The sequence below is a fragment of the Anguilla rostrata genome, chromosome 14 (genome assembly GCF_018555375.3).
Source record: "Anguilla rostrata isolate EN2019 chromosome 14, ASM1855537v3, whole genome shotgun sequence".
In the NCBI taxonomy this organism is placed as follows: Eukaryota; Metazoa; Chordata; class Actinopteri; order Anguilliformes; family Anguillidae; genus Anguilla; species Anguilla rostrata.
In genome coordinates this window covers 5,660,274-5,673,068 of record NC_057946.1, presented here as the reverse complement: position 1 = coordinate 5,673,068, position 12,795 = coordinate 5,660,274, and the positions used below count along the sequence as shown (strand labels likewise).

At 43.2% G+C, this 12,795-nt stretch overlaps 1 protein-coding gene across 1 annotated transcript; it reads right to left on the bottom strand.

Moving 5' to 3' along the window:
- Window positions 1-1,186: 1,186 nt before the first annotated feature.
- Window positions 1,187-12,598, bottom strand: LOC135240210 (uncharacterized). The gene is made up of 2 exons (XM_064309593.1): window positions 12,428-12,598; window positions 1,187-6,183 (listed from the first exon to the last, which is right to left on the bottom strand). Exon 2 carries the CDS (start codon window positions 6,172-6,174, stop codon window positions 4,975-4,977), a length of 1,200 nt encoding a protein of 399 aa, XP_064165663.1. The 5' UTR covers window positions 6,175-6,183; window positions 12,428-12,598; the 3' UTR covers window positions 1,187-4,974.
- Between the last annotated feature and the right edge of the window lie 197 nt (window positions 12,599-12,795).

Below are 12,795 nucleotides of genomic sequence, written 5' to 3'. Positions count from 1 at the left end.
AATGAAGCGAATGCGGAAGAGGAAGTATTGCGTGTGTTCAAATGGCTTAGTTGAGCTTGAAAGGCTTCATCAAGAAATATTAGCCGTTTTATCAGGTGAATATGAAAAAGACGATTAGTAAAATTGATACTGTTCAAAATATGCAGAATTTGAGGACTTGGTACAGAAAAGAGAGGTTTGGATTCTGAAGGCAAAAAAGGGTCTTGTGGAGAAAATAAACGGTATGATGAAATTAAGCCCAGTGATAGTATCCCGGAAGTGTTTCTTCACGCACACCAGCAGAGAGGAAGAAAGGGCTGTCATGCATGACACATTGCACAGGCATGAATGGCCAGCTCTGTGCGCCCGAGAATGGAGGGTGAACATGAATCGCTGTGAGCATGCGAAAAAGGGGCAGAAAATTAAGCTGGAAGAAGAAAAAACTGGATGTCGGAATACTATGCTTGGTGTTGAGTTCATGGACGAGATCGAAAATCACAAATGTGCGAGCTCTTGTATCACACCTTCCCTTTAAGATGGTAAATGGACTGCATTTATATAGCCCTTTTATCCAAAGCGCTTTACAATTGATGCCTGTCATTCACCAGAGCAATTAGGGGTTAGGTGTCTTGCTCAGGGACACTTCGACACACCCAGGGTGGGGATCAAACCGGCAACCCTCCGACTGCCAGGCAACTGCTCTTACCTCCTGAGCTACGTCGCCCCTGATGAGAGATGAGAGAACCGTGGGGAAACCAAGACTTTGAGATCCAGGAACGACCCGGATGTGAAGGGCCAGGTTTTAGAACCTGGTGGATTTCATCAACTAGCAAGTTAAAGTTGTCAATGACCCACTGTTGGGAGATATCCACTATGTCAGCTGAGAGGGAGAGGTAAGGAGAGATTTCAGAAAACCTCCAAGAAAGGTGGTTCCCAGGGAAGCATCTTTGCTACAAGCATTGCCTCAGCCGTAGAAAACGGTGTTCAAGGTTCGCAAAAAAGATTAAAGAACAGGCGCATAAAGAGAGAATACAGTTTCTGTAACATCACTTACAGCCTGTTTTCTCATCCATTTTGTCTGTGTTATCTGATGATTTCATGGATATGAAAGTTTACGGTGTGAAAAATGATTAAACGTAAAGGATTCCCCCCCCACTCTAATATGCTTCTAATGCCTTCAGCAGGGAGACAGACAGGAGACCAGGGCTTTGTAAATGCACAAGACCTTTATTAGTGCCTGCGGTTCACACACAATTAGCAGTAAAAGCCTACGGTGGGCTGCTTTGCATTCACAGAGTAATTATTATTCCCACACAGGTTCAACATCACAAGCAGACAGAGATGATACAGAGTAGCATGCAACACTTCCCCTGAGTTTAACCTCATCAGTTAGTTTCTAATTAGTGTAATTAGACACCGGTGTCTTCATTTAAATGTCCCTTGGGGTTAACAGAACTGAATCTGAAGAATGAGATTCCAATAAGTAAAACAAACAAACAGAACAGATTAAATTGGGGAAAGCTGCCACACCCTCTAAGGGATGGTTTTTTATTGATGTAATTTCGCTCTGTTGCTGAAGACCAGAGTGACCAACTAGGGCCAATCCATTTCCAGATTTTAAACTATCTTCCGCTCTGAACGATGTAATTAGTTCAGTAATTTGAGGCAGACGCCGTCCTCGGTGAAAACGTTTAAGCTGTGGTGTGATACGTTTGTGGCACGGTATCGGAGCGGACAGCTGTTAAAATTATGCTAGAACAATTGGTTGGAGCAAAAACCCGCAACTGGACCTCCAGGACTGGGGCCAGGCACAACCTGCCTTTATGATGATTTGGCAGCTTTCACTGAATCCATGGATATAAATGTTTACGGTGTGAAAAATGATTAAACGTAAAGGATTCATTTTCCCGACGGCATTGTTTTCTGGTCTTCCTCCCAGTGAAATCAGTGGTTCGTTCCCCAGATATGACTTGATTATGAGTCAACTCTTCAAGCATGTGCAATTATGGCTGGCAGTAATTTTGCATGTTTTTATGGTGGATATTATGTTTCCTTTGTTAAAAGATTTCTTCTTCAGAGGGAAAGGAGGAGTAAGTGTTAAAACCTGCTGAGATATTTTAGCTCAGTTGCAGGTAAGAACTGAAGTATAAAAAGGCATAAAATAAGAGCACTTGTGTTTTCTGGGGGGTGAGAGGCTGTGAAAGCTATTCTGTACCACAAACTTTTAGACATACAATATAAGATAGAGAAAAAATAATGAATAAAGATGACACAAGGGTCCATGGACCAATAAAAATAGTAACTTGCATTCTGGAGTAATTTTATAATCTGCACATGCAATACCTTTTATGCATACTGTGAGTGAATAGTGCATCAGTTGAAGAAATATTTTAATCAGAACTGACAGTTAAACAACACCATCAAATAAGAAACTGTTTCTGCACAGGCTTGTGGAAATGAAATGCACCTTGTTTGTATTCAGGAAAAATTGTATATAATTTTTAAAATGGCATCGTACAATAGATCACACCTGAATCTGCTTCTCCTTATTCAGTGACCCTTGCAGTGGGAAAATCCCAAGCATTAAAGTTGCATGATTTTGTAAATGCAGTCACAGGACTGTGCACTTAACTGGCTTTAGACGATCTGTTGGTTTTCACCCATAGTTGCAAATCGATTTTTGTACTATGAAGTTGATGCTTTTTGGATCGACCACCACTCATTGGAAAAATAAACGAAATGCACTTTAGCAATGCTAACGAGGTGGGATTAGCTGTTTGAGGCCATTATCCATTTCATGCTAATAATAAAACATATAATGAGGAATATTCAAGCCCAGGGTGCTTTTGTATCTTATGCATACAGAAGTAATATTTTGTAATACATGAACAGTTGAAGGCACTAAATACAGTATATCTTTACAGAACATAACACTCAGTTGCTGGCAATACAAGTATATGTTAGTTACAGGCTTGTTTTCCACAGAATGCAGTCGAGAGAGTAACAGTCATGTAAAATAAAATATTTGAATCTTAACTTTCAAGTGGACAATGCTTTAGTGCAGTTAAACAGAATCCACTCATACACTGGCATCCATGTCTTTTTTTGTTTCAGTTAGGCCTACACTGTTCCCCGAAATTGCATGGGCCAATAATTATAATGAAAATCCATAATATATGTCATAAATGAATCACATTACTCACAAACGCTATATGTGTAAATTACTATGGTACGAAACTGTTGCTGCAAGCATATTTACAAGGTGTACCTTCAGGCGATATATATATATATATGTTTTAGTCAATTCAGTTTTACAATCTCAAACCCTGTGTTTACATTGGCCACAGGGAGTTCATCTTAAACAACCGAAAATATCACATTTTCTAAGTAGAGATGTTCATTGTTTACCATTTAGACTTTCACATTTTTAAATGTCTTTCCATAATGCATTTGACACATGTAATCCCTTTCCCCTGACTAATTCTTAACACCAACGGTCATACTTGCAATGCAGGAAATCTTTACTTTTTTCCATCGGGTTTTTTCCTGGGTACTCCTAATATAGCCTACAATTTATAGTTACGTTAGGCGTTTTGCTGTTTGCAATATTCAGATTAAACCTACCGGTCACCTTGAGCGAAACCTAATGTCACCTGTGACGAAGCGGTGACACAAATCGCAGTCGCTTTAAATGTAGCCGTCGGGCGTGCTCCCTGGTTATTTCATCACCGCGTGTAATAGCCAGCTAGCCCACTGGCGTCGCGTACAGTGGCATTACATCACGAAACGGCTAAATTAGTGTCCCTCGCCATGCCCCCCCACTTCTTCTGTCAACCCAAGTCCTGTATCGAAAAAAGAGCAACATATACAAACGAAAAACAGCACAAACTAAGGTAGACGTAGCTGCACCCAATTCACCCTGCAATTTACACCTCCCACGTACCTGTAATAATAAACAAAAACAGTGCAAAAAGAGAGTTGAGGTATAGTTGGCTGATTCAGTGTAAGTGGTGTATACTGTCTGGCACCAGACATGATTCAGTAAGTCACATTTACCACACTGGCATTGGGCTATGAAATCTTGGACAGTAATGCGGCGTATAAGGACATACTGTCTGTTGGTCTGCCAGGGTTTTCCCCTCATGACATTGTCCTTCTAAATCTCACATGCTCATTGGTCCATTTGCTTCGTGGATTGCCAGAGCGTGCACTCAGTGCTTGATTAGGCCCAATCTGTACGACTGAATTTTTTTTGTCATTTAAAAAAAAATTGACCTCATTTTTATTTCCAGTTTCAAAATCCCAATTCTTTGTGTGCCCTGCCCAGTGTTGTGACCTCCTCTGTCAGTTTTGGAGAGTGTGATTGAGCATGCGCTCATTTTCAAAATGTGATGTCAAGCTGTTGTTTCTTTTCACTCTGACGCCCACCAGTTAGGCTCACTCACATTAAGTTGGTGGAGGAGGAGGAGGAGGAGGAGGGTATGTCAAATGCACCTTGTGCAGGCTGACTGCGTACCTGACTGACAGGTCATTATTAGTAACTATGCAAAATTAGGCACAAGCAGCACCCAAACCATTAAATATTTTTATCTGGTCCTGATTTCTGTATCTGTTGTTAAAATGTTTTGTTTCCCCCTCTATAAAGGACATTGATCTTGTACTTTGTAGTTGATACTGTACTTTATCCACCACTGTACAGGTGCTGCGTTTTTGGTCTGCTAGACATTAAAGAAAGGTGCCTTGGTTTATCAGCTGGATAATTACAGTAATGTTAACACAAGTGCTTAAAATGCTTGGAAATAAATTAACTCTAAAACACAGAACTCCTACTTCTCAACAATTTTCTTGTCTCTCTGTTCTTTGCACAGTGCCCACCACTGCCACATCTGAGTGTATGTCTGTGTATGCACGTGCATGCATGTGTGTGAGCGTGAAACGGTGTGTGAGCGTTTGTGTGAGCATATGTATGTGTGTATGTATGTGTAAGTTCATCTCTCACTGCAGAAGGACACTGCTGCTCAAGAACATGAGTGCAGTGGTGAGCAGAACTAACACTCCCAGGCAGAGGGGGCGCTGCTGAGCTGCGGCTCCCTGGGGAAACTGCTCTGCGGTCTGCCTCTCCAGGTAAGGATGAGAGTAGTTTATGTAGCGCTCCACGCACTTCTGCACCTTCAGCTGCTCCACCAGCTCTGGGTATCCAGTTTCCACGATGCTGACGATGTCTGCCTCCTCCCCTTCCTCACCCCCTTCCTTCGCTCCGCCGGTAGGACGGACGGGCGGCGGGACGTGGATCTCCGGGGGCGGGGTGGAATTCCGCTCCGCCCCGCCCCCCGCCGCGTCGGGGGCCGCCGTCGCGTTGACGGTGCCGTTGCCCGGCAACAGGCCGGCGGCTCCAGCCTCGCTTCCGTTGTTGGCCGCTGCTTTGGGACCGTCGCCCTGCAGGCCCGCCCCGTGCCCGCCCTCCCGCAGCAGGTCGTCCTCGGCCATGCAGCTCTCCATGTGGCTGTCGTAGGACCTCTCCCTCGGCTTGTAGCGGTAGTCCCAGCCGAAGTCGTCCTTGTCGGTGGAGTGCGAGCCGTAGCGCTGGTACATGTAGCGGTTGTAGTAGTACCTCTCCTCGGGGCTGCGGAAGGTGACGTGCGGGCGCGGGAAGCGGCCCAGCCCGTAGTGCACGGCCATTCCGGCCACCACCCCGGTGCCCACCGCCACCGCCGCCGTCTTGGCGTAACCCTTGGATTGCTTGTTCGGCCCGTAGCCCATCTGCTGCACCTGGTAAGAGAACGGGGAGCGCCCTCCTTTGCCCCCGCCTCCACCATACCGGGGGCTGAGGATCTCGTTATTGGGGTTCCAGTTGGGGGTCTCTTCCTCCCCGGCAGTGTAAACCCCAGACCCCGGTCGATACCCCAGTCCCCTGCTAGGGTACCTCCAAGTGTTATGGCCTCCTGCAGCTGGATGGCTGCTTGGGTTGTGCGATTGCTTGGGGGAGCCACTGGAGTGCGTATTGCTCCCTTGTGAGGTCTTGGTGTGCGACGAAGATTTAGACGATGACGAGGAGGATGATGATGATGATGAAGACGAAGACGAGCTGGAAGAGCTTCTGCCGGAGGAGCCTGAACGTCTGGCCCAAGTTGAGTGTTCCTGCAGCAGGAGCAGGACGGACAGGGAGAAGAGGACCCGGAGGGATGGCTTCCTCATGGTGCGACGCTGGGGAGAAGGGAGGAGAAATTATATCTTTATTTTAAATCCGCTAAAATTTGAATGCAGTTCAGTTCAAATCCAAATCTGAAAATAAAATGGTATAAACAACAATTGTATAGCCTACTGTGTGTTGGTATACATAATGCAATAAAAAAAACACATTTTCTTGATAAATAAAACCCATTTTGTTACACTTAGCTTACAGCTTATAATTCTATATAGCACTATGGAGTTCTCTGTAAAGTGATTTACCCTCAAATATAAGTTTTCTGAATTTTGGTGAATGAATTTACTCAGGGTGCAGCATTGCACATGTGACCGTATTACCATTGATTGAGCTGATGAAGAGTGGAACCGGTATTATAAATGGTTTGCTCTAATTTGTCTCTCACACACATGCCGCAGGCATGTTCTGATTTCTTTAGGTTCAAGTGTTGCAGACGCAGTGATTCCACAGGCACTTTCTGTCCAAATGGGTCAAGGGGTGTAGGACGGAGTGTTCAGTTCCTTACACAGTGGGTAAGGAACTGGGCTTGTAACCGAAAGGTTGCAGGTTCGATTCCCGGGTAGGACACTTCCGTTGTACCCTTGAGCAAGGTACTTAACCGAAATTGCTTCAGTATATATCCAGCTGTATAAATGGATACAATGTAACATGCTATGTAAAAGTTGTGTAAGTCGCTCTGGATAAGAGCGTCTGATAAATGCCTGTAATGTAATGTAATGGGGTGTGGCAGGAATTATTGTTGTAACTGCCTTAAGAGTGTGTAAATATATAGAGACAGTTACACTAATGGAAAGCTATGGAGAACAATTCCACCACACGGCACCAGGAAGAGTTAATGGTTTTGCTCACCGCACATGCTCAGTTGTGTCCTTGAGCACATGCAGAACGAGAAAAACGCGGGACAATGAGGTGAAGAAAAGACTACGTCAGAGTCTCGTGCTGTGCTTTTATCAATATGGTAAATGGTAAATGGACTGCATTTATATAGCGCTTTTATCCAAAGCGCTTTACAATTGATGCCTCTCATTCGCCAGAGCAGTTAGGGGTTAGGTGTCTTGCTCAAGGACACTTCGACACGCCCAGGGCGGGGTTTGAACCGGCAACCCTCCGACTGCCAGACAATCGGTCTTATCTCCTGAGCTATGTCGCCCCCGGCAAATATAGCGGTATGTCCACAGATCTGGTGACTGTGAAGGCCACAGCATATGATTCACATCATTTTCGTACTCATCACACCATTCAATGACTGACCCTTCATGCCTTGTGGGTTGGGGGGGCATCGTCATCCTGGAAGAGACCACTCCCATCAGGATAGAAATGTTTCGTCATAGGATAAGGATGATCACTTTGTAATGGATCGCAGTGACCCTCCCCCCTCTAAGGGGACAAGTTAGACCCAAACCATGCCAGGACAATGCCCCACCACCGCGCAACAGAGCCACCGGACCCCCTCACTGTAGGGGTCACGCAATCAGGCCTTCCCCGTTCTCTTTGGGTACACCCCACATGCGCTCCACCAGGTGTTGAGAATATGGCGAGGGATGAAGGATGACTCATCTGACCGTTTTTCCTTGCGTATCGCGCCAATGCACCAGAATCATTGGTCATAGAATGCAGGGCCGGCCCTAGGATTTTGGTGGCCCTAAACAAGTCTGTTGAGCGGGAGGGGGGGAAGGGTGCTGTTAGATTCTGTCGTGGAGCTGGGGGGGGGGGGAGGGGGGGTTACTTCATAAAATCCTTCCTACATTACATTGTTATGAACTGTTCGTCTGTCTTTCATTATCGCTGTTCCGACAGTTGTGATAGTACAAATATTATTGCCTAGTACATGGATGTTCGCCCGCGGTTGTGGCCCTAAACAACCGCATAGAGCGTTTATGCCACGGGCCAGCCCTGATAAAATGTGTGCATTCGACCACAATTTCCGACCCTATGTACTGATGTGTTTTTCATGTAAATATCACGTCATTCTTTTAATCGATCGTCAGCACCCATTAATCGATTCATGATTAACCGGTCTCTTATATCTATATGGAGCTGTAGAGCAAAAAAAAAAAGAACACAAAAATATCTGTAAGACTAATATTAAATTCTTCACTAATGGCCTATAAATCTCAGTTTCAATGGCCTGTCTTCCCGTTGCTTCAAGCAGTGATCGAATGGTCTCTCTCTCAATGGGTGTGTCCCATTACTTTTCACTCCTCCTTTCCTCCATTGGGACAGCTTATCTGCTTCTCCATCATCAATGCCGACGTCAGCTATAGCCATATCAAATAGCCACATCATAAGCATTTTATTTTGCCGAGTCTACAAACAGTCCCACAGCCAATCGCATGTCTCATGTGGTCAGCCCATTTAAAGCTATAAAATAGCTTGTAAGTTTCAAGTACAAGTAGTTGCATGTACAGTAGCCTGAACAAACATGAACCTGGAATTATGATTCATGTCAAGACACTATAACATGTAATCGGCGATGTTAGATCAAATATGCAAACACAAAAAGATACTGTAATTCCAGAATCTTGATTTGGCTGATGTCAGAATGTAGAGAACACTAATTCACCTCATACACAATAGTTTGGCTATACTGTGACAGTCTACATTATATTGGCAGGTCACTGAAACTCACACCGGCTAATTCTGAGACATTACCGTAGATTAGTGAAACAATTAATTTTATGAGTTATTGGTTCCTAAAGTTCAGTGTTCACATTGAAAAACAATTATTCCCACTGTAATATCTGAAATTAAATTTGTCTGTAATAAATACGTCCTTTGGAAACTATTGCATAAATTAATTCATTCATACTGTTTGCAAAGTAATAGTAGCTGCCATGCTTATTTATGTTTAGTCACTAAAATTCTCTGATTTGTCTGTTGGATTACAGCAACAAAACCGTGATTTTGTTATCCGTTGTAGACAATTCTAACCTTCGGGCTGGATGATACTCGTGATGAGAACCTCCTGAACGACACAAATTTGGCTAACTATCTTGCATAATTGGGGAAATTCAATTTCTCCGCCATCTCCACCTTCTAAAGTTTGGATGGCGTCAGATTCTGCGGAATGGTCTTTCAGTCTCTCAATCTACAGGCCATGAGCACGGTGATGTCACGTGGAAAAGTGAGAAGACATCCGTGGTAGCTTACATCGATCTAACCGTCGCTGGCGTCAGTACAAAATATGTTTCCACTCCAAAACCTGTTGCCTTCCCCTTCCGGTACTGGTGTCATTCATACGCATCGACACCTCATTGGAAACAACACCCAAGCGTGTGTAGCTACGTGGTTATTTATCTCCGCCAGGCGAAAGCCTGGAGAGGATTATGCATTTGGTCGCGTGTGTGTGTGCGTGTGCGTGTGCGTGTGCGTGTGCGTGTGCTTGTGCTTGTGTACTTGTCCGCAGCTACTCTCGCATACTACTGGGCCGATCAGCCTAATACTTGTTGTGCATGCTGGCAGCAGGCCAAGGACCTGAATTATTCTCGATTATTTTGCAAATCGGTCAACGACAAGTATTTTATTTGAATGAATTTCCATCATTGTCCATTGAAATACGTTGAGTTCTAACTCCTCACTCCTCCTAACCGGCCGGTAGGGGCCGCAAGTGATCAACAACTGCTTCCGTTTCTTCCGTTTGGAATGAAAGACCAGCGATGTAAAATATCAATTTCAACGTTAAAATGCCAACAAAATAATCCGCCAACTAACGGGGTACGTTAATGCTTGAATCTGTGGCAATTATTTTGTTGGCATTTTCACGTTGAAATTGATATTTTACATCGCTGGTCTTTTGGAATCGTTCCCGTCCAGATTGTTCCTGTCCGGATTTAAAACGAAAGTGCCAGACTATAAAGTCAGCGTTAGCTCTGTCTAACACATCGTGGCTGATAAGAATGAAAAATTAGCTAACGTGTCACCACCTTTAGCGTTACTTCACTGAGTTGGCGTTTTTGGGATTTTCAGTGGCACGTGGTAAAAAACTTGTAATACTGTATTTGTCTGGTTACATACATTGATTGTGTGGCCTCCATTGTTGCATCAGCAAAGCTAACATGCCTGGTGGAGATCTGCACTCTACTGAATGCACTCTTCTAGTTCACGCTGGATCCGGGTTGGACAGTCTTACCGTTTTTAGCCTGCTGACTGAAGCACTGCAAGGCCAATATGACATGAATTGAATCTAATTTACTGTGGCAACGGGTTTGCACGGGTGACAGATTTTGCACTGACACTGGGAGGAGATTAGGAGCCGTGTCTGAAGCTGCTTCACCCTTCCTCTCAAAGTTTACGGACAATTCAGGGTCCAAATTTCACATTTTGAGGTCCCATTCAAAGTTAATGAAGTCTACAACCATGAAAAAATATAAAAAGCGCACACGTCTCAAAATGGCCGATAGAATGAGGGTCATGTTATGTCCTGCAACTTCATGTCACTCAAATGCTTTTGCATAGTGCGTAAATTATCATGTTTAAAAACATGTTGGTTGGAAGCAGACCTGGGTCACACATTTGTTTTGGATTCAAATACTTTTATGTGTTCTATTGCTCTTGCCTGGTGTAATTGAGCCTGCAGATATGACCAGAAGGCAGGTTTCCACTTTTTGAGAGTATTTCATTGGTTCCAATACATCAGACAAGATCAGTAAAGCATAGAACAGTATTTGAATCCAAATCAAATGCGTATTTGACCCAGGTCTGGTTGGAAGTTGAGTACGATGTAGGCGGAGCCGCTCGGTCAATCGAATGAGTCAAATGAACGACTCAACTGAGAAAACGAATCATTACTTCCGAGTCAGTAAAGAGTCGTTCAATTCGAACGAATCATTAGCGAACTGCACTCCACTGATACACTGTATTTGCTAATAAGTTGTGCTTCTATAGCCTTCAGTTTGTTGCAGTGATGTAAACGACAAACTAATGTCATGTTTAAACAAAAAGAAAAGCGATAGCCTACTTAAGCTGGCTTGCTGCTAGACAGTTCTGTTCTAGACTGAAATTGATAGCCTATATAATATAAAGCTTCGTATGATTTGTAGAAGATGTACATGTAATTTATCTTTGCACGTGCCCCATTTTAATGTATTACGAAATGATACATAAGAAAGTTACTCTTTAAAGCCATGTTCTGGTTAATACGAACAACAACACGAGTTTCATGTTAAACAAAAGAAAAACAGCCCTGAAGCTGGATGCATCTGACCAATACGAACACAATCGCCAGGCGCTTTCTCAAACGAACCAGGACAGCAAATAATAAAAAACAATACTCATGCTTTTATTCATACAGCGATGTCCCTCCAAAATTCAAAAACAAGGCGAGAATACAACCTATATCAAATCAATTAAGTTAATTCAGACCCCTTTCCCCAGTCTCATAGATCACAAATATATCACAAAATGAGGGCTGTATGACTGGGCTATATGCAATACCCCACCCAAAACGCAATCTTACACATTTTTATCATTTTTAGATTTTATTCAAAGTGGACATTATATATAATATTAAACAAGACATTCAACCCGGTCAACATTTATCTAACACTACTGCCGCTCAAACAATAAATGACACGCCCACAGTCGGCCGATTGTGGGCGCTGAACTTAAAGATAAATCCGCTGATTGTGGGACTCGGCAGCGGTACACAGAAACAGTGGTTTCATAAGCATCACTTTGAAACACTTTGTTCGGTTTCCGGACAACATTTTAATACGATATAAAGCAACCTACAGGATCTCAAACTCGTAGCCTATATTATTATATTCCTCTGTGTCAAAGAATATGGCATTTCTAAACAGATACAGATTCAAACAGACAGTTAAACGAAATCCGCAGCTATCCTAACGATAACATCGTTGTATCAAGCTAGGCTACTTCGTGTGTTTTAATCCAGCTTTTGAAATTCATTACCAAAATTTCCCGAGATACATAAGCTTTATTAGTATTATTATTTTCGTTAATTATATGTTTACTACAACATCACTTTTATTGTATTCCACTTAAACTGTATTGCACTTATTTTAAATTACTACATCACTTGAACGTATTGTATTGGACATAATTGTTATTGTATTTCACTTACGTTAAAATAAAAGGCATTGGTTCAAGGAGAACAGAATGCAACGGAATCTTGCACACATTCCGGAGAAAAAAGCAAGCAATTCAAAACGTTAAACGCGGTGAACAATATTTTTCTAACAGTGGGACTAACAAAGTATTAAGGCCCTTTAAAGATAAGCCTACCTCAGAATTTTAGGATTTGCTGCGAGATCTGCGCCTTTGATCGTCTGTAACACCGCCCTTTCTCTACTCTCAGGTGCTTGGATTGGACTTGTTTAATGAAAACGACAGCTGGAAGATGGAGTTTTATAGGCAGGACTTCCAGAAATGCCGCGCCCCGCTCGCACGCCCTCACCACCACGCCTCCATTTTTGCGTGCGCTTTTTGTAAGTTTTAATCAAACGGTGCATATTCCACAGTCAAGACGCAAATACAGCGATCATGTATAATTTTATTTTATTATGAAGTATTCAAAAAGGCAATGTCACAATTTAAACGGAGGGGCTTCTCTAAATTGCATTGTGTCCTATACGATGATTTAGTGGAAAATA